The sequence below is a fragment of the Orbicella faveolata genome, unplaced genomic scaffold, assembly GCF_042242905.1.
Source record: "Orbicella faveolata isolate gen_17 unplaced genomic scaffold, um_ofav_v1 contig_12, whole genome shotgun sequence".
In the NCBI taxonomy this organism is placed as follows: Eukaryota; Metazoa; Cnidaria; class Anthozoa; order Scleractinia; family Merulinidae; genus Orbicella; species Orbicella faveolata.
This window is the reverse complement of record NW_028301539.1, coordinates 1,805,001-1,826,763: the sequence shown is the minus strand read 5'-3', so window position 1 is coordinate 1,826,763 and position 21,763 is coordinate 1,805,001. Positions and strand designations below refer to the sequence as shown.

General features: G+C 40.3%; 2 protein-coding genes across 2 annotated transcripts; one reads left to right on the top strand and one right to left on the bottom strand.

The window, feature by feature from the left end:
• Positions 1-471: 471 nt before the first annotated feature.
• On the bottom strand, positions 472-4,143 carry LOC110067529 (bone morphogenetic protein 1-like). The gene has a single exon (XM_020774870.2). The coding sequence runs from the start codon at positions 3,604-3,606 to the stop codon at positions 1,855-1,857; it is 1,752 nt and encodes a 583-aa protein (XP_020630529.2). The 5' UTR covers positions 3,607-4,143; the 3' UTR covers positions 472-1,854.
• A 405-nt stretch (positions 4,144-4,548) lies between these two features.
• On the top strand, positions 4,549-21,759 carry LOC110067530 (uncharacterized). Its single transcript, XM_089281976.1, has 10 exons — positions 4,549-4,713; positions 6,219-6,652; positions 12,011-12,132; positions 12,388-12,474; positions 14,087-14,167; positions 14,998-15,089; positions 16,215-16,443; positions 16,589-16,711; positions 17,511-17,694; positions 20,789-21,759. The coding sequence occupies exons 1-10, from the start codon at positions 4,594-4,596 to the stop codon at positions 20,967-20,969; spliced, it is 1,653 nt and encodes a 550-aa protein (XP_089138102.1). The 5' UTR covers positions 4,549-4,593; the 3' UTR covers positions 20,970-21,759.
• Positions 21,760-21,763: the final 4 nt, after the last annotated feature.

Genomic DNA, 21,763 nt, shown 5'->3' with positions numbered 1-21,763 from the left:
GGACTCGCAAAAAGTCACAAGTTTTTACTTGCAAGTGAGTTTGGCCAGGCCTTGCGTGCACTTGCCTTCACTTGCTATGACTTGCGCTCTCTTTGGTCAAGATCAAATTTTTTACTGTTTGGCCAACCAAACCAAGTCAATGCAAGTTGAGTGACGTCCCTACATTGTGTTAGCAACCTATTAGCTAATGAACTACAGGATATGACTACAGCCTGTAGCCTTGAAATGGTTTTTTTTGCGACTTTTGTGTACTTGCGAGGAAACTTGTGAGTCTGTTTGGCCACCCATCACAAGTCTCTAGGCAAGCTCAACTTAACAGCAACTTACAACTACTTATGAGTTCATTTGGCCAGGACTCAATCAGGCTCAACGAGGCTTTAATCAGTATACAGATCATTTCCCTAGGGTCCCACACCAATAACTTTTAAAACAAAACTCAAACACATGACCGCAAAACAGAACAACCGCTACTTCAGCAGGAAAATTTTCCTCTTTTATTGTATGTCTTTTTCAAAAACATTACTGACATCACCCATCACCTCATTCAGAATCAACCTTATAACAACCTGATAAAATGATAACTTCTCCCAACAACTTTGTACTATTATCCAATTTAGCAGGTTATGAGAATGAAAAACTCCATGATCACAAGAAAGACTTCATGAATTAGGAAGCAAATTCTCCAAAGGAAGGAATATTATAAATGAAATGTAAACAACAAGGAGAATTGATAGCTGATCAAGGTTGTTATAAGCTCTTCACTCGGAAGAGTCAATACCTCAGAGGCAATGACTGATTCTAAGTGGTAAGTTTGGTTATTAGACCATTCAAATGAAAGACATTGAACAGTACTTCCAAAGTGGTTCTTACTTTAGATTCTGTAGGTGTAGTGTATGACCATTCACATGAAAGCTTTTGAGAAGTACATTTGTAGTGCGGATTATTTCCAACATTTTTGTGATGTTAACTTTGTGAAAGGTATAGGAATAAGGTAAAGCTACTGATTCAAGAAACAGGCAGTGACGTCACACCAGTTGAGTTTTATATTGAAACTATACAGGTGAATGGTTAATCAAACCATCTAGTCTACAGTTTCTCTGATGATGTACATCGGCTACCATTAATCACTTATCGAATATGATGTATTTTATACCAAATTTTACACCAAATTTTACGCAGCCTTTATCGGGGTGGTGAATGGTTCTTCAAAAACCATGGTTCTTGCAAAATTTTTGTCAAGTTCCACAGGTCTAGCAGTCCAGTCTTTTAGTGGCTATGGGCATCTCACAGTCTTTATTTTTTCACAAAGCTGTCTTATAGTCTCAATTTTTAGGAAGGCTAAGAAAGTCTTAAATTCCTAATTTCTTTGTTTGTTCAATATATGACATCTGAATGCTTTAGAGTCTGAATATCTCACACTTGAATTTTAAACAGTGAAGTCTCAGTCTCACAATTTAAAAATTCAAAATGTCTCGGGCTCACAAAAAAAGTTGCCAGTCTTGCCTTCTTGCTAAGTCTCACATTTACCATTCACCAATCAATTTGTTAATGATTAAGCTTCTAAAGAACAATGCAATGCCTTCAGCTGTGTCATTATACACTTTACTACCAATCAAAGCAAGATTTTGAAGCACAAGACTGATTTCACACTGGTGATGGTCACATGAAATGTTAATTCTCTGAACAGTGAAAATTCCATGGTTTTGTGCTATCATCAACCCAGAGCTCAACAATCTAACAATCTTGGGTTCAGATCTCTTGCTATGATCATGGCCATATGGCATTAGTCACACTAATGTTTTGTTGCTAACTTTTATCCTCTGTGAATTTGTGAACAGAAAATTATTCTGAATGCTAAACTCTTTGATTGGCAGGTCCTCGTCTTCTGTGAGTGTCATATGGAGTGCCATTACTAGATGAGTACCTCTCATATACTACCATGGAAGCGGCATGAGATGCATTTCCAGGTGATGTCACAATGCCATTACATAAGTCAGAATTAACCCTGGCTGCCTCTGAATGATCTGTTTCTGATGTGTTGCGTTGTGGGCCGTCTTCTTCTCGAAGGGCTTCCTCATAACTTGGTGGAGGCCTATATTCTTGTGCAACAGCCTCACTGTAACTTGGGGGTTTGGGGGCTTCTTCAGCTGTATGTGAGACCATTTCAATATCACTTGGCGACAGAGTTGTGGCATGGTGTTCACCCACTTCAGATCGGGCAGCTGCTATTTTTTTCCATGCCCTCCAAAGCCAGACACCTACTATAAGCATCCCCCCTACGATGCTGACAGGCCAGAATCTGTACCAGGAAAGGAAACCAGGTTCTTCAGGTTCTTCAGTTTCAGGACAATCCTCCTCATCAGAACCATCGTCGCACTCTTTTTCACCATTGCATGTGGTGTGACTCTCAACACACTGCCGGTTGACACAGGTAAACTTCTGCCGCCCACAGACACTCCTGGCAGATGACTCATAACGCAAGGAAAACCATCCAATATCTTCCCCTTCGAGCTTGGACACCACCTTGATCATCAACTGATTTGTCCTAGAAATAATTTTGCTAGGCATTAATTCCCCACAATACATGCCAAGTTTATGAGAGGAATCATCTAGCCCATCGTAAATCTCCAAAAAGCCATCGTCACAGACTCCATCGTTTTTAACACCGAAGTTCAAGGTGTCAAAGTATAAATGCGCATGCATGTCAGAAGCCACCCTTATTTTCCACACGCATTCTTGCCCGGGTGGAAAGTGATACGGGTAATTTTGAGAGTAAATGAAGCCTGACGGATCACTTAGAGTGCCTCCACACGTACCCTCTCCAGCTGAAATGGTGCGGTAATTCGCTACGAATCCCGATTGCCCACCAGAGAGGTCGCTCTTAAACCTAAACCACAGATTGCTACCCCTTGTTGAGTAAATAATAGGCGGTTTTTCATTGCCGCAATAGCGACGCCCTCGAGACTCCGCTTGACTACTTGAGAGTTTGAAGTATCCGATTTCTTTCACTTCCAGAAAATCGTATAAACAAACAGGCATTCGACCTTCGACGTTAAAGCTCTCGAACTTTACTTTAATTCTTCCTTTAGGTACATCAATACTGTAGATGCAATCTTTGTTGTTTTGGTAAGGTAGTGGATAGCCGGGCGAAGTAAAGCTGCCTGTGGTCTTCGTGAAATGGCTCCCACATACAGACTCCCATGACAGCCGAAAGCGATTCCCACTGTAGGTACGAAAATTGGAAGCAAATTGAATCCATATTACATTTCCAGTGGAGAACACATATTTAGGTTCCCTCTTGGCACAAAATTGTCCGATGAGTGTCGAATTGTCAAGCGATCCATCGCGAATTTCTAAGAAATCATGTATACACGAGCAACATGATGTTTTCATAACAAAGTCCGTGAACGTAATTTTCACGCGAAGCCTCTCTGGCACTGTTATTGTCCATGTACACTGCAGACTTTCGCCGACATGTCCTCCGCTTATCGGAAAACGGAGGTCTCCGGAACTACCTTGAAGGTGGTCGCCGCATGATGAACAACAAGCTTGCATAATCCACACAACTATGAGTTGCACGATAATCCCACTAACCTTCGCAGCCATTCCTGAATCGCTTGCATTTGACCCTCAGTTGGCGAAAATTGAGGTCAGCTATAAAAGATATCGGGTGGATTGACTGGCGAAATCCCGCTGTCGAAACAATTTGTCCTCAAGAGCCAAATTTAAATTTATTTTAAGTGACTCATCAAGTACACTGTCACAGCACTTGTCGGACAACAACTAAGCTCTTGAATGAAGAGGTAATAAAGAGGTATCAGCTCTTCACCGCTACCGCGCACCATTCCACAGGCAACCGAATGACACAGAACACCCCAGCGTAGAGTTTCTTTACACAACAAAGCAATCAGCGAATGAGTAATCCTGTTTGGCAATTAGGGGCACGCAGGCTTGACTAATGGCTATGCGCTATACAAGACTCGCTTATCTATCCATCTTTCCTTTCCTCTTGATGTCTTTGATGAGGAAAAGTGCCGCACACGAACCAATGAAATCGGACCTTTTCTTATTACGCGCGAGTTATTTGACAAATCTTTGACGAAATGAATGTCGTGTGTGTGTTTTTTTCAAATCTATTTATTTAGAATATGGCAGTCTGCGAAGGCAGGTGACAGTCGACGAATCTAAATCTGCATAAGTTGAAATCATAAATCATATTGCTTTAATTTCACAGATCGTTTCCGATTAAAACGGTTCTGTTCTGCTAAGACCACAAAGAAAGCATTGAATAAATAAATCAAAGTAAATTTATTTTAGTTTATCACACTTGTAGATCTTCCAATTAGTAAACAGGTAGGTTCTAGACAGTGCTAAGGAGATTAACTTCGGCGGAACAAATCAATTTTAGTAAATTACAGAGCTTTCACAAATTTATGCTCTTGCACTTCAAAGGTGAAGGTGTACCGGATGGGCGGGGTGGGATGGGGGTGGTGAAGGGGGCTGTGGCACCTACCCCCTACCAGTTCCAACCAATACCCCTACCCCTATCAGGATGACAATAGTTCCCAGTCTTCTCTCTTTTCCGTGTGTATAATGGCCGACTTGGAAAAACAGAATATCGCTATTGAGCTCCGTAAATTTAGAAAAAAGCTTCGCCAAATAGAGAAGTTGGAGGAATTAGAGCGGGATTTGACAGAAGAGGAATTTTTAAAGGTAACAGATAGTTAATACAGTAGTACTTTCTGTCTTAAAGCGATTGTAAATGGTAAACAATGATTTTCTGGGCAGCCACGTACACTGTGGCTGGTGCAGATGACCAGTAAGTTGAAATTTATAATCTTTTTTTCTACGGATATCACCCAAGAACTTTTATTCCTTTTGCGCGAAAAGAAATATCATCGTAATTAGCGTCAAAGATAAGCAGACGCCATTTACGCTCCAATTGTTATTCATGAATAATAATTATATTATTTATAGTTGGTTAATTTGAATTGAATTGCAAGTTCCAGCAAATTAATTTCAGCGTGTTGGCCATTATGTAAAATGCATATTTCCCCAGTCACTTCAGCTTAGAACTCATCTTGCAGAGAAAAAAGATTAGTAATAGTAATTGGACCGAGCGCAGTACAATTCAGGGAGTAATTGCACAAGTAATTTCAAAATCGGATGAGTGTGAAGTGCAAGGCCGATTTCAAATAACGAGCATGATTACTCCCTGAATTGTATGACATGAGGTCAAGTTACTAATTAATTGTAGTTATAACAAATTTTGAAATTTGAAAAGTCTTTGGTGAACTCCTTTTGAGCATAAAAGTCAGTAGCATGCACTTTCCATAAGTTCTAAAAAGTCGTAGGAAACATTAACAAGGAAGCCATTGAAGCGTACATAATTGACATGCAAATCATGTGGGTATCTAATTAGGGGTACCTGTAATTGGATACCCATGTGATCGCATGCCAATTATGTGACAAATAGGCACGCAGAGAACCAATCAGGATCAATAATTTTGTTATAGATATGATTAGAATCATAAGAGTCTTCATCACAGGTATCCCAAGCTCCTTGGGTAGTTGGGAGCTGTGAACTTTATTATCTGACATTGTGCAACAGAGTAAATATAAGAGTTAGTATGGGAATGTAACGATCATATGTGACAGTTCAAAATATGGAAAAGAAATTGAATAAAGACAACTTTCCTCAACTCTTCCATGTGTTACTTTTGTGTCCATGCCATTTTGGAGCCATTTCAACACAATTTCAAACTGAATCTCGCTGAAATCGCTTGCAGTAGTTGGAAGCTGGGAGGAGCTACTGAACATTTTTTGATTGACAGTAACAAAAAACGCATTTGTCAGTTGAGCTTTGAATTTTAGAGTCTGCATGTTATTGAAAGGCACAGGGAATTTATATAGCACATAGACACTGCTGTCCAAAGTGCTTTACAATAATAAAATCTTGTAAAATTCAAGCCTTTTTACACAATAACTGAAACTAATTGAATACTGAATTACAAATTCTAAAAGTTAATTAAACTCAATATATATAAGGAATTCCCAGGGCAGAGGGAAGCTTCTAATGGTGCTTTGTTTTATAGCTCAGTCCTTGATTAAAATGCTACATTCTAACTCTCATCTGTATTTCTTAGAGGTTGTCATTTGTTATATACAGGGTCCAAAGTTATCTTAAATTTTCTCTCAGTGCCACTGTTTTATTGTAGCTTTCTAGGAAGGATGAAGTACGCTCCAAAGTGCAAGAGTTGGTGACTAGAGATGAAGAACTGAGCTCTGAACTGAAAACCATGGAAAGTGCAGGGCAACAAGATGAACAAACTTCTTCGAATGAACAAGAAGAGGCAACAAATATACCAGCTACCGTAGAGACTCAAGCCGAGGAATCTTCACAAGAAGTCATCAGTGAAAATGTTCTGAGTGAAAATGAGCAGGCTTCACTAAATGAAATTTGCAATCAGACTCCTGAATCAACATGCCCCAGAATAGCTGAAGTTCAGACAGCAAATACTGCCATTACAAGAGAACCATTGATGTCATCTTCCAACAGAACTTACATGAAGTTTTTTGTCAGGAATTTGGAAGGTCATAATGATTTGATATGTGACGTTGCTTGTTCAGGTTCAGTGCTGGTGTCCGGAAGGTATGTTGCCTTTGCTCATGATTTATAATGTGTCTTGATTTGTCTGCATGGCAGGCATTGCTTGAAAAACTGAAGGAAAGAGGGATTTGGATGTAAACATGACGCACTAGAAGAAGAGACCCAACCCTAACCCTAACCCTGACTAGTAAAGGCTGCTTGTGGGAGGTAGAAAGGACAATAGCATCGCTATGTGTGGGTGACCATCCTCCATCTGGTGCGTCCCCAGGTGAAAGATAGGGGAATGACCCCCAGATATGGGGGCTGGCTGTGAATAAGGCACATGCCTAATAAGCAGTCGTGCACCAAATGGCAGTGGTCCTACCAAGGAAGAGAGGGGTGTTGGGTAGCGCTGGCATTCCCATGTTAATACATCTAGTGCCCGAAGACATAACAATCTATTGGTGAACAAGGGCTGTCGCAAAAGCCTTTGCCAGCCAATTGGTGAGACAATAAATCACATGGGAAACTCTAATTTCAAACCTGGGTAGATAGCATTGCAAGGAACCATGACCAGAATCAAGGAAAACAGTTCCTTCTCCTCCCCTTGACCGTGCTGCTGTCATGCTTTCTTCATGCACTTTCTGCTCACCCCAAAATTTCCCTTGTCAGCTCCCCTTTCAATGCCTGTCAGTTTAGGGTGGAACCTCTTTCTGTCACAATTCTACTGGTTCTATTTTAAGATGTAGGACCTGGATGCATTTGTTTGACTGATCATTTGATTTGAGGTTTGATTAATTAACAAGAAGGGGAATATCAAAAATTATGCATAATTATTATGATAATGAGCTATAAAAATACTGATTATATCAAGTGAGACATAACTGTTCATGAGCATTGCTTTACATAGATAATTATTTATTTGATCTCAGCCTTTGAGAACTGAGAAATATAAAAGTTAGAATAGCAAAAAAAATTGTTGTCTTTAATTATAAACTAAGCCAGTTATATTGAACACAACTCTGTGGTAAATGTAACAAGTATGATTAGCAAAATTAGACTTCAGTTAAGTAGTGGCAACATGGATGAAGATAATCAAGAACAACTTGGGTCATCAAGCAAATCAAACCAAGGTCATATCAAGTCTGACAGCAATGTCGTATCACCATGCCAACATCAACTACAATTAGCAACTTACAAGCAAAGTTGTGTTAACATGGACGGGAATGTGAAAACTGAAATTGTTGATGATTGAAAGATGATGCAGATTGAAAGTAATTGGGTTGTGAGTCAAGAGTAACATGCATCTTTAAGCAACTGAAAGTCACACCAAGACAATCCTTCGGGAATCCACCCACCTGTGTGTATGGGAAGGCCTGGGAAATGGGGTTGTAAGCATGTAAATCAAAAAAAACTTTGGTGGTAGGGTATGTGTATTTTCTGGAAAAACTTTTAATGCCTGTCATAGAAACAAAACCATTGACCTGACCATAGTACTGGTAACTGTCAGCATAGTTAGTAATTCATTTTATTGGTAGACTACAGTAGGTTCCCATTATCTTGAATCTTGGTTCTCTTGAGGCCCCATTAGAGGTGGCTCTGAGTGTCCCACATCTTGTAATCCCCTGTTAATTCCAATTGCAAGAGCCCTGATTTTCCTGCCCAATATCCCGTTTTATCTGATCTTAATATCCCATATCCCATTAACTTGCCGCCAAATATCTTGTATCCAGTTAATTTTTTTACCAAAGTATTCTGTATCCCGAAAACCCCTAATAGGACCATGCTCTTGAACCTCAGTACTCTCTCTCTCTCTCTTTAGTACTGTTGCAATTGACAGTAATTTACTGAAGGCTATCCTGGGGCACTACTATTATAGGCAATCTTTTGTGCCGCTCGAATATTTGATATAGGGGGATTCTATTTATTTAGAGGCCATACTGTATTTATAGCTTACGATAGGGCCAGTGGGCCGAGAGATCCTTAACTTTGTTCCAAAAAGATAGATTTTGGTTACAACTTTTGCATTCTTCTATGGATCTCTTGGTGTTTGTTTTTCTCGATAGTATGCTTGATTGCAGGTTAAAACAATGTAATACTTGTGCACAGAATTTTGTTAGAAAACAGTGGAGAAATACAATGCCTGAAAACTGATGGGTAGCATGAATATGAAATTCCTGATGTATGAGTGATAAAAAAGGCATTACATTTTAGCACTGAAGTGTTCAGATTTCTAACTTAAAAGAAGAGGTAAAAAGTTCAATTTATTGGCAGTGACAATTGTAGCGAGAAGTTCTCGTCGTATGCTTTCCGTTTGACCGCAGGAACGTGTACAAGTAGTTTCTAAGGTTTTTTGACAAAAGGAACTGGGTCACAGGTATTGCATTATCCAATATACATGTATTTAATATCCGGTTCAGCTGTCAAGCGGCTGCAGGTTGCCAAAAACCGTCACGCTTGGCTTGACAGTTAAAATGTTTTAAGTTAGTAATGTTAAGATTTATGTTAAGATCATCTTTTATTTGCCCACGAATCGGTTACATTACCAACCACTAGGCCTTAGATAGTGATATTAGCCAATCAGAAGCTCAAAGCCAAACCATATAACTGGTGGTACGCGCGGGAAAAGTGGCGCGAAAAATTAAAAACTCGGTGGCAAGCGCGGGAAAAATCTTGGCATATGCGGCTGCAATTGCTTTGCCACCTGACGATAAATGGCTACTCTGATTGGCTACAGCGAGTCATAGAAGTTTTCTTTATACAAATTAAATAAGCTAGAATCCTTCAAACGTGTTTAAGTTTTGAATGTTGAATTAATTATAGATAGAAAGATAGCTACCGTTAAAACATTGTTTTTTGTTTTCGTTGTGGTTCAAAAAGTCTTATTAAGCAGTAGCGGCGGCCCTAGACTTTGGTAGCCATGCTTGACTATTTGACAAGAGCCGATTGTCTAAGAATTGCTTTACTAATATTTACCACCTTGGTAGGGAGCAAGGACAATTTGCATTATAATGTGCAAACCAACAAGGCACCTATCCTGAATATGGTCCATTGGCCGAATTGTGGGCTTGAGGCAAATCTTTCCTTAAGCATGAATTTCACTTAAGTGAACACTATAGGTTATAACACTTCTTCTAAATTCGTCTAAATAGGATAATCAGTCTTTAAAGTTATATCTACGCCGGTTGAGTTTTTATTCTTAATGTTTTTAGAATTGGTAGCTGCATGTCCTCAAGGTATTATGGGACACGTTTTCAACAAACCCCTAGTTTGTTTTCATACAGAAATAATATTAATTTCTGCTAAAATATGCCTATCTATATCTAAACGTCTTAATCCTCTTATGGATAATCTATTAATGCGGAAGATTCGTCCTAACGGTCGGATAAAATAATGGGGAACACACTTTTGAAAGATTCTTCATTGTTAAGTCGACATACGATTGTTTGGTTTTGGTTACTTGCAAACGTTATGCTTTGAGCTTTGTTAAGCGTGACGAATGTCTTCAATAGTCAGTGTTTATCCGTTGATGTTTCTAAGGCCAAGTCAAATCTGCCGTGATAGCTTATGTACTTACCTGCCGAAAGACCAGTTCTCAGTTGAGATATGCGGCTTTTCATTTCTTAATATTTAATGACAGTTTGGTTTTATCCTAATTTGCAAGATACTTTGGCCCTGGTTATTATTATTTTTTGCCGTTTGATAAGCAAGGTATATATCGTGCACTGAAGTTATGGAGAAGTGAAATGTATGCGGTGGATATGTAATCGTCGACATAGGCAGATATTGACTTGGTCAGCCCTACGTGGACAACATTTTCCATGTTATTTAACATCAAGAGGGACAAGAGCAGGTATTTTTGCTTATCTAATAGCACTGCTACCTGTTATCGACTTGACGTGCTGCAATGTTATGCCTTGTGAACCTCAGGTATTATTTCACTTTAAAAACAAGGAAAATATATCATTTGTTCACTTGAAATTTAACTTTGTTCTCGATATTTTTGTCTTCAAATTTCGATTATTTTTTCTCTCTTTTTGGAACATACATTATACTTTTCGTAACAAAATCATGGTAGGTTTAAGACTGAGAACTGTGCTCAGCTGTATTTTTGGCTATGCTGTAAAAGAGAGATTGTTTTTAGTTTTTGAATGCAGTTCTACTTGATTTATTTTCTGAAGCAACGCTTTGATGATAAGTCTTTATACATTATTTAAACCTCCTGTATTCTGGTTAAAAAGCGTCAGTGTTTGTCCTTATGAATCGCACAGTGAAAGTTAAATAGTTATACTTACTGACACAGCCTGCTTTGCGTAAACTCAGACGCTTTTTAAACTTTATTTTTTTTATTAATTTTTCTTTTTTGAAGCTTCACAGAAAAATAATTTATTTGACTACCATTGCCTGTGTATCTACTGACTGGGAATGTCGAAGCTGTAGCAACTAAGCAGCGTAAAGCAAATCAAAGTATATGACTGAGTTAAACAGCTCTATGAAAGTAATTTAACAGGTCCCGTATTCGGAAAATACATCTGGTTTGTTATTGGCTCAAAGATAAGGACATGAAGAAATAAGAAGGAACGGCAGCATTTTCATGTTTGCTGAATTTCCTGGTTGTGCGGGCTTTCAGTGGAATAAGAGTGTCATACCCGAAGGGTTTCCCTGTCTTATCTCTCGGTCAGTTTTCGGAGACGCAATTCGAGCCGAAGTAGGTATTTGTTCGTTAACCTTCAGCCGATAACAATCCAAATGTCAGCCAGGAGTCTTCCTACGAGTTGCATAATTTTACAACGTCCATGTATTGTTTGTTAGCATTGGTGTTACCTGCCTCGCAACGCCATGGCACAAGCATTGCTTCGCCTTTGAGTTTACGCTAAGTAAGGCAGTAAATATTGGCACGGAGGGCCTGGCAGAACAATCATGATGCAGTGTACCACCAACAAAGAGGCAAAACGGACGACTACGGGCGGTGTGGCCGAGTAGTTTAGGGCGCTGGACTTGAAATCTGTAGATCCCTGGTTCAAATCCTTCATCCTATCGCTATCTGGATTTGTTCTCGGTAGTCCCGAGTTCAACTCCTCGACCGCGTTGCCGTTGTAAATAGCCAACTGGGCAGCCTTTCACTAGTTGGGATTTTTAATAGTTGATGTTCTATTTGCAATGTTTGGTTATTTACAGTGTCCCCAATTAACACAACAGGGCTTAATACATTCAACATTTTCCCCACTTTTTGTGCAGAAGTTCTTTAGAGTGGGACTGGAAAAGAGGAAATATGTTTAAAACAAAAAATAGAGTCTAATAGTTCTTGCATGGTTAAGAAGCTCAGTGTGTCGTAAGATTTGAAATTTGTTTCTTGTCTGAGTTTAACTTTACTGCCACACTTTGTTACTACACTGAGTTAATTATCGGTCTTCTTTGCAGCCGCGACACCATGCTTAAATTATGGGATGCCGATACAGGGCGAGAGATGAGAAGCATGGGCGGACATACGGGAACGATAACGTCAGTTTTTCTTTTACCAAAAAAGGGAATGTCGTCATGCGGTGAGTGGGATTGTCTGTCTGTCTCTGTTCGTTGGCCCGTCCACCCGCCCAACTGTCTGTCCTGTTTGTTCACGTGTCTGCTTGTTTTTCTATCTTCCTGTTTATCTGTTTGTCTGTCTGTCTGTCTATCTATCTATCTCTGTCTACGTCTGTCGGTCTTTCTGTTTGTCTGTGCCTGTCTGTCTGTGTGTCTGTGTGTCTGTTTGTCTGTCTATCGGTTTACCATGCTATTCTCGACTTTTCGTATTCTTATAGAAGTGCCTTCCAGCTTTCGAACTGACCAGTACTCGGTGCTCACGGGCTCTAAAGATTGCTCCATGAAAATCTGGTCCCTCTCAAGCGGTAAGTTGTGTACTGATCACACTTTTTTAGCTGATAACTTTCGTTCGCTCGTGCACAACCCTTGATTTCCACATGATTTTGAAAAAGACAAAGGTAGACGCACGCTTTTCCACTTTCCTTAGATTTTTTGCTGTGACCCACTCCTCTAGTCTACTCTCAGTAGCCTGCAGAACAGGCGGATCAGCGGGCTCTAGCTCGATACACGAGCACGCGCGCGAGGTGCGAGGCGAGAAAAATCCTCGTCTCGCGCTTCGCGCGCGCGCTGGTGTATCGCGCTAGAGCCCGCTAATCCGTCTGTTCTGCAGGCTAACTCTCAGTGACTGCTCGTTCCTTATGACTGATAAAGTCAACAGGCTATTATTCCCCTCGTACCTCCCCAACTCAGGAAAGATGAAGAATTTGGAAGAAACCCCTGTGGTAACTTTTTTCTCGTAAAGATAAGGGGTTATGGTAAAGATAGGGGTTACTCCCGCCAGCCTGCGTCGCAGACGCTACCTACCGCGGGTTACTACAGGTAAATTTCCGTCTGCAATGCAGGCTATACTGCCGTTAGCCTGCAAATACAGCCGCATCTCATTGTTTCCGACTTGTTTGGCTCTCTCGCACTAGGCGCCCGCGAGATTTCTGAACGTTAAAAAAACGTGGCAATAAGGAGTCAAAACGTGACCTGACAATAAGGGGCTTAAACGGCCGCCAAAATGATTTTATATTTTACCAGCGAAATTCGTAATTCTCTAGATCTGTTCAGTACGCCAATGGCTCTAAAAACGTGCTCAGGTTAAATATGCAATGACAGTGTTAAATTCCAAATGGAAATACGAATACAAAGGAATACGAATGCCTGAATTAGCGGTTCTGTCCTCGTGTACCGGTTCACAAGAACCGATACAAAAGACCCAACAATGTTCAACAGCTAAACAAAGGTTCGTAAAGAAAGGAGTACAATGGTTATTCCCTCCGTGTACCGGTACACCAGGACACAACCGAATTAGCCGTGGTCGTTCACGTTTCTCTTCACGATCTTGTTTTGCAGAGGACGGCAAAGAAATGTACAAAATCTGAAAGATTTATTACGCCCGTGCACAGCCATTGTTTTTTTACTCATTAAACCTTGCCGTCGTCTTCGTGGTTTGCTTGAGCTCCCTAATAATATTACATTGGAGTCACAACGTGACTCTTTGCTCTCGTGGCACCGAATCGTTCGATTTTGAGGCGGCTATCACGGCATCAGACAGTTTTTAAACTGTTTTCTTGGTCCCCTGGGGATCCCCTGAGGGTCCCCTGGGGGCTGTTCTCACTTTGTTGCATGTCAGGCGTAAAATTATTTTCTGGTTTGACAAGTGTTAAATACGTAAACAAACACCCGTTTTGGAAGAACAAGAAAATTTCGATTGAGCCATAAGAAAGAAACTTTCTCTCTATCGAAGTGTATAAGGTCTATTAGCTTATTACACGAAGAATGGGGTTCATTCGTAAAGGTCCGTAAACCTTGCTAAAATTGGTTTCATTTATAGACTTCATACGCAGTTCGACATTTTTACATTTTCTTTCAAGTGCGTGTTGCGCAGTGAAATGGTTTCCTGTAACGTGGATTTGTTTTCTCTTTTTGTAGGTCAGATCAAGCGATCCATGTATGCCTTTTCACCTGTTGAGTGCCTGGATTGCACCAGTAATCTAACTGCTGCTGGACTAGGTTGGTTGGTCAAAGTTCTTTGGTTTGCATGTGATACGACCGTGTGTGTGCGTGTGGATCTGTTGAACTTTGTACCGCTTGGTTTCGTTGTAAACTACCGCTCAAGATTTTCGTCACAATTGACTCGCGCTCGCTTAAGGTCGATTACATTGTGTAACATACTCACTCTGTTGTTGTTGTTGTTGTCGGGGTTTTATTAGTTCATAACAAAATTTTTTCTCTAACTGCGCAATTCAAGTTCAAAGCCGCTCAAGATATCAGACGACTAGTGACAGAGAGTTGTAGTTATGTTTATAAAAATACAGTGCTTATTTAAATGAAAACTCCTGTACTGGCAATTCCAAATGTACTAGCATTTGGAAATAAGAATTCTAAAGAGAAAAGGAGTTACTAGAAGTCTTTTGGTTTTCTTAAGTTTAATTTTTGTTAGTTATATGACCACTTTCAGGTGATTGGTGACGTCAAGAGACTGACGAGAGTACAGTGATCCATAGTCAAGACCAGGGTCCTCCCTGAAGATGTATAAATTAAAAGCTTTTTTGTTGTTTCTGCTTTGAGCGTCTTTTGATCATGTGTGATCAGGTGATGTTTCAAATAAAGGAAATGCAAATTTCAAACCCTGAACAACTAGGTACATGTAGTTAACATTGTTAACATATTTCTGGAAGGGAAAGTGATAGGCCAAAGGCCAAGAACTTTGCTTGCAGTTGGATTCTCAGGCTGAAGGCCAAAATGTCAAAGATAACACACATAGGTCAGAAACTTCTCAAGTGATAGACTATTTACAGACAGGAGAAGAGGAATTTTTTTGCTTTTGTTGATTATTTCAGATGGCGGTAAGCTTGAGCTTTGGGATCTGGAGACAGGAGCGATTGTGAGATCGGTGCGCGGCCACGATGAAGATGCTGTCACAGCTGTCAAGGTAACTATGGTAACGTCAAATTCTGTTTGGGAGGGCAGGCGGGTGGAAGTCACGCGCTACATGCAAACTTGTTAGTCAGCATTTTTAGCCTGTAAAATGGTGTTTTTCTGGTAGCAAACACGAACAGAAGTCTAGCAGCTCTCGTAAGCTTGTAATTCTTTTGCTTGTTGGCAGCTGTTGTTGTTTTGGGGCTAGGGGCATTGTTTCTGTTGTTTGTTCTATTGCCCTCTCAAAGGTTCACAAGCCATTCATGTGAGACCTTACGAGAGCTGCCACCCGAACCAACACGAACACCCTTGCAGTCGATGTAGAACAGATGGACGAGACAGTATAGTTGCAAACGTTGAACAAGACCTGTTATTGGTTTTGTCTACCTACTTCTCACTAAATTTTTGTTGTTGTCTTTTCCTTAATTTCCTTAAAGATGTTTGTGCATTTAAGGTGATAATCGGGATTTCTGTCTTTCTCGTCATAAGAGAGACAAAAACATAGCGTTTAGGACGGCGCATGGTTACATACCGTGTGGCACGAAATTTTTGCGGGATTTTAATTTTGCGGATCGGCGATGTTTTGTATTTTGCGGGAACTAACTTTTGGGATTGTAAAAGACTAGTTTTTCTTGCTGGTTATTAGTTTTTGCGATTTCAGGAGGTCGCGTTTAATTGAAATTACAATATTTTGTTGTATTTTTTTATTATTAAGCTATATGCCATCGACAGGTGAAAAAAACATAAAGAGATGTAAAGCACGGTGATTAGTGTTAACCACGGCTATCACAATGACATCTTACCCTAGTGTGGCTAATTGCTCCGGCAATGGATCAGCAAAAACTACGGTACAATTGATGCTTATCCCTCGAGTTTTGTGAGGCGAGGTGACCTCTAGAAACCATCAGGCTTTTAGTTGAGGCCACCTCGTACCTATAACAATACGGGTTACATAAATAGTGCAACAGTGTGCGGCTTTGCCAGTTCAGTAATTATTTTACTAAAAACTCTAGCAGTTTTTTCTTATAATCGGATCGTGGGAAAAACGCAAAAATCGCAAAAAATTTGTGCCTTCGTTAACCCTCATCAAAAATAACCAATCAGAAGACGAGGTTATCTCATTGACGTAATCTTCTAGTTCCAGGGCGATCGTGTGATTAGTGGCTCGGCCACAGGGGTGGTGAAAGTCTGGGACATCCGGGACAATTCTCTTAAGCCTGTGATGAGCTCGGACCAGGCTCCTGTGGACCAAACTGACGCCGGCGTGACTGTCAAGCCAAGACGCGTGCGTTGCTTAACAACAACAGAAGAAACAGTTTACTGGGGAGATGATGGGGTTAACATCAAGGCAATGGACTTGAATTCAGGTACAGCAATGAACATGATGCCGCTTGTATGTCAATGTAAACTAGTATTAACGATATCGTAAGTTAATTGCTGCCGTGTTGTTAACCTGTGTTCTCTACAGTCATGTACGACATACATATTATTTTTATACTTTTTTCTTGGCAGGTAAACTTCGAAAGATTCGTAATCACGTGGCACAGTTTGGATCAACAGGTGCCATGGCGACCGCGGGTTCGTGTCTTGTGAGTGCGGGATATGACCTGGACCGAGGAAATGGATACTTGAATGGTAAGCAACAGTGCTCTATGAAACTAATTTTTATTGTTGTACAAGTGCTTGAAATGATTATTTTCGATGCCGAACAAATTTTAACGTTAAGATTTCTGCAGATGCAACTTTGCGAAACGCTTTCTGAATTTGTGAAATCCAGTCACTCCATCCTTCTTTCCACCAAGCCTTATAATATTGGTTAGTTACTTTGTTAATTGAAGGAGCTCAGTCACGGTATTTTGAGTTATTTCGGCCACGCACAAAATAACCTTTAAATTGAAGAAAACCTGAAATAATAGATACCAAAGGTAGAAAAACACCAGAGATAATAATAAATCATAAAGGAACAAGGATGGTTAAGAATGAAGAAGATTGACACGGATTACAAACGACGAATTTGAAACATTTAGGCTAAACTTTTCAAGATACACCAACCGTGACGTAGTTCCTTTTAAGAGGATGTTAAAGATTCATGGCTGCGCTACTCATAGGTGCATGACAAAAAAGGAGATTCATATCGTGACAGGGACCGTGACAGTAATTAACAATCAAACAGATTAATGTAACTAAGCTTGAGCGACAAGTTGATCACGTGAACACAGAATACATTTACAATAAGGTATGATCTGTAATTCAGAGTAGAAAACCAACGTGTTCGGTGACGGTTGAGATTTTTGGTGAGCTTTGTGACGAATAAAAGATTTGAAACGAGACTAGTGTTGGGTGAACTGGTGATTTCCAACAAGGAATACCCTCTAATGCGTCTTTTTCCATCAATGTTATCAACAGTCTATTCTAACCTGTTTTACCGGTTTAGTTCGCAGCCTTCCCTCAGAGGAATACTTGGCAACCGTGAATGACGAAAGCACAGGAAGTATCACGTGCTTGTCATGCACACAGGCAACACGTGATCAAGTGACACTGCACAGAATGTGCACGGGGGGAATGGAATTGAAACTCTGGGATCAGCTACCGAGTTCAATGGTCAAAAAACGTGCAAGGTTAGTAAGGTGTTTCTTTGCTGCGAATTTAGTTTTGCAGAAAACAGTTCTGCCAAAAAACAAAAAGAACTAATTAGTCCTTTGCATGTAGACTCTGCAAGGATTCACCAAAACTGTTCAAATTAAAGAGCTATTTGTTAATGTACAGTATTTTAGTCATCTTTTGGCAATACAAAAATTGCCTAAAAATCGTAGGAACCTTAAATACTTTAAAGTGCACCTAACCCCAAAATTTTTTTTTCGCTAAAACAAATCTAGACTTTATTTGAAGCATTTGGGCGAAGAAATTTTTGAATTTGGTTGAATCCTCGATTTTCTATGCCCTTTCAAAGTCGCGATTAAGTGTTTCACGACCGCGTTTTAGGGAGTCTGGGGCGGCGGTACCTGATGACGTCTACCCAGGAACCAAACACAATAGCGCCTCAGTCAACTCACTGTATTTGCTCGAGAAAATAGAATGCAAAACTAATCGTTCCGATGTATTTTGGGACTAAAACGTCCAAGTTTTGTCTCAGAATCATTTCTTTTTCGTCACTGGAGTCAGAGTTAAGTTTCGATTCGGAAGGCTCCGAAATAAACTTCGATCGAGCACGTTCGACAACTGTGAACTCACTGCTTAGAGCTTTGAGAGCAATTTACAATATTTCAAGCGACGACGGGGAAGACGTCTTTGCGGACGAGCTGCTTGTATATTAGGAATGGAAAGCTAGATACGAAGTGGAGGAGCAGGCAAACGAACAGCAGGAAAGAAAACTCAAGGACTACTTTGGATGGTAATTTCGTCAACTAAACATAAGATTCCCACGCGGGTTTATAGCCCGTTTACATTTGTCCTTACCGAGAATGTATTTTGTCAAGGTTCTGTTAAATCCAGTTTGTGTTTTACTTTCAGTTGAATGCTTCATGTTTATAAGAGCGACGTACGTGTTGCAGTTTTCGAGACTTGATGACCTCCAAAACATTGGCTTCGATCGATTGAAAATCGTATTGTTTGGACCTGTATTTTTGAAGCTGCGGGAAGCAAGGCGGAAGGAAACATTTCATACAATTACCGATTTCACATTGTCACACGTTTTAAGTCGTAACTCCAAATAACCAACGTAAATTGTTCTCAAAGTTTGCAGTGAAATTCGTGGGATAAGCGAAAAGGATGTGTTCCCTAAGCGGTCCGCAGATAATGTTACGCGGTCATATTTTCGACGCTATTGCACAGAATCTTTGTCACACTGCTGATTTCCAAACCTTCGAAAAACTCTGTGAGTCTAACAATTTTGTTATCATGTAATTCTAGAGGATTAATCTTCGACTTTCATCTAAATCGAAAGAGAAATAAGTGTTGGTTAGCGGCGTACAGTTGCGATCTATTTACGTATCAGTATAACGCTTCTTGATCATGACAGGATCACACAACTTTGCCGGTTATGTTATAAATACTGCGGGATTGGAAGATATAGGTTGTCGGTGGTATTTCTACAAATTGCTGGTTAGCTTTAAGCAGAAAATTTATGAAAATAGCGTTCGAAAGTCTGCGGAACAAATTCCAGTGAGAGTTCTTCAATGGTTCTCACAGATTCAGTTCGCTTGTTTCGGTTCGACAAAATCAACCATCGTTTACGTCTTTATTGCACCATTAGCCGATCATCGTCAGTAAATTGTACAGTATATCTTTCTTTAAATCTGGAATATTGCTGCAACAGCCGATAGTACCTCTAGAAGGCGTTTCTGCGCACTTTTCGAATGTGTATTGCACCATCCTGAACGAAATGAGAGGAAATGAGATGTCCAACCTTCCTGGGTAGACGTCACAAGAGCCGCTGGACCCATTCTCCTCAAACTCAGTCGTGAAACAAAATGGCGGTGTTTTGAAGCTATTTTCCAGATTTCGTCGTGGCACAGAAAATCGAGGATTTAATGGAATCCAAAAATTTTTTCGCAGAACTATTTCAAATAATAAGTAGATTCGTTCTAGCGAAAAAAACATTTTTGGGGTTAGGTGCACTTTAATGAAGCAAGAAAATACCTAAGAGTTAACGATAATCCAAGAAAAAAAATGATTTTTTAAACTCGGAATTAGAACTTTCATTAGCAGCTTCTGGGCCGGGTTGTTCAAAGCCCGATTAAGCTAACCCTGGATTAGCCAGAATTTTGATTTCAGCTTTGGAACTTTTCTGTTTATACTGTTTGTCTTTCAGTTTTGAGCTTGCGTAATCTCAAACTACACAAAACATAAGCAGTGAAAAACATTTTTACACGACAAAAATTGATACTTCGGCTAACTGTTTATCCTGGGTTTAACGTTAACCAGCTTTCGAACAACCTGTCCCTGGTGCTGAAATACGTAACTCCAGATATATGTGTGAAAAGTGAACTGATCAACATGACATGAGCATGGGACAAAGAAAAAATCTAAGTCCCCGACAAGAATCGAACCCATGACCTCCCGAACCCCGGGGGGGGCACTCTATCCACTGAGCTACGACAACTCACGGAGAGCAAAGTCATTTAACTGGAGTTTATATGTGACAGGCGTCCTGCACACTGCTAGGATCAGCATTGTCGAAGTCATCGTGAGTGTGATAAAATTCCTGTCGGGGACTTAGAGTTTTTTTCTTTGTCCCATGCTCGTGTCATGTTGATCAGTCCACTTTTCACATTTCATTACCGAGCTTGAAATTCACCATCTTTATTCATTTATCCAGATTTATTATATGGAGAAGAGTGTTTTACTGGGGACTAAACCACTCGTAGATTCCATACGCCACTTCATCCGGGACCCGAGTGGCGTATTTTCCGTATGTCACCTTTGTGAGTGTCGTATCGTTCAATGACGTCACGATTCCCGCCTTTTGCTTTTGTTGAATTGGTTTCTCCATATAATAAAAAAACCATTACACGTTGGCTCGAAGATATGAATTTTATGTTCTTGCCACTCGAACATAAAATTCATATCTTCTCGCCACCGTGTAATATCCTCTATATATGTGTTGTAAAGGAAAATCGTGGGTCGATATTGTGTATTGGCGGGTGGGTGGTTCTGGAGAAAACAGAACACCGTCCACCCATCTCACTTTATTACTTCCGGTTTTCCTTGCAGACCGGAAACAGATGATGTTTACGTCACGGCAAAACATGTCCGTCGCTACACGCAGTCGGATATAAGCGACACAGAGAGCAGCGAAGATGATGACGACCAACCGGAAGGGGAAGACTCTGATGATGATGACGACATAAGCAGTACCGGAAGTACGTCACGCTCTTGGTGCACAATATCATGACAGTGTAGCTTTGAAAATTACAATGTGAAAACTGATCGCCCTGTTCAGTAGGGAGGCATACGCACAAACAAATCCCGCCGCTCGAGTTCTCCCTTCTCCGAGGGAAAGATGTTTGTGAGTTGAGGAATTCTTGTGATTGCTGACAGCTGAAGTCGGTATCGTCATTTTTGCTCGTTCACGAGCCCAGTCATTAGAATCGACAGTGACACTGAAACAGGCCAGTGGTACCATGGCGATCCAAAGAGAAACATTCAGTGATCGATGTCGATTTAGTCACGAGTTTTTATTTCACTGCCTGGCTGATTGTAAGCCAGTAGAGGGAGAACGTAGGCATCATGCTTTGGTTTTCCCAAGAACGGCAAGAATCCTGTTTGGCTATCTATCGTTTGCAGTTTGGACGTTAAAGGGAATTGGTTAGCGCTTGTTGTGAAGGTGCGATTTTTTGTTTTTATTTCTTTGAGAGATTTACTTCACGATTTGAAGAAAACTAAGCAAAACAAACAGCTGGTGAAAGAACCTTTCGCTTGGTCTCTATTATCTCTGAAGGTTTTCATTGCACGCCGTATTTGTGCACGCCAACGGCAGCCGTACTGTTTTGAAAACATTTCGTTTTGGGGATGATACTTTCTTAATATCGGTCTTCTAAAGATAAAATTTTATAAACACGAAGTGTTTCTTTACTGAATTTTGCCGGACTTGTCACGAAATGGGTGTGAATATTTCAAGACCTGAAATTATTGAAAATGTAAAAAGATAAAAATAGAGAATATAATTTTGTTGTGCAGTGTTATTGT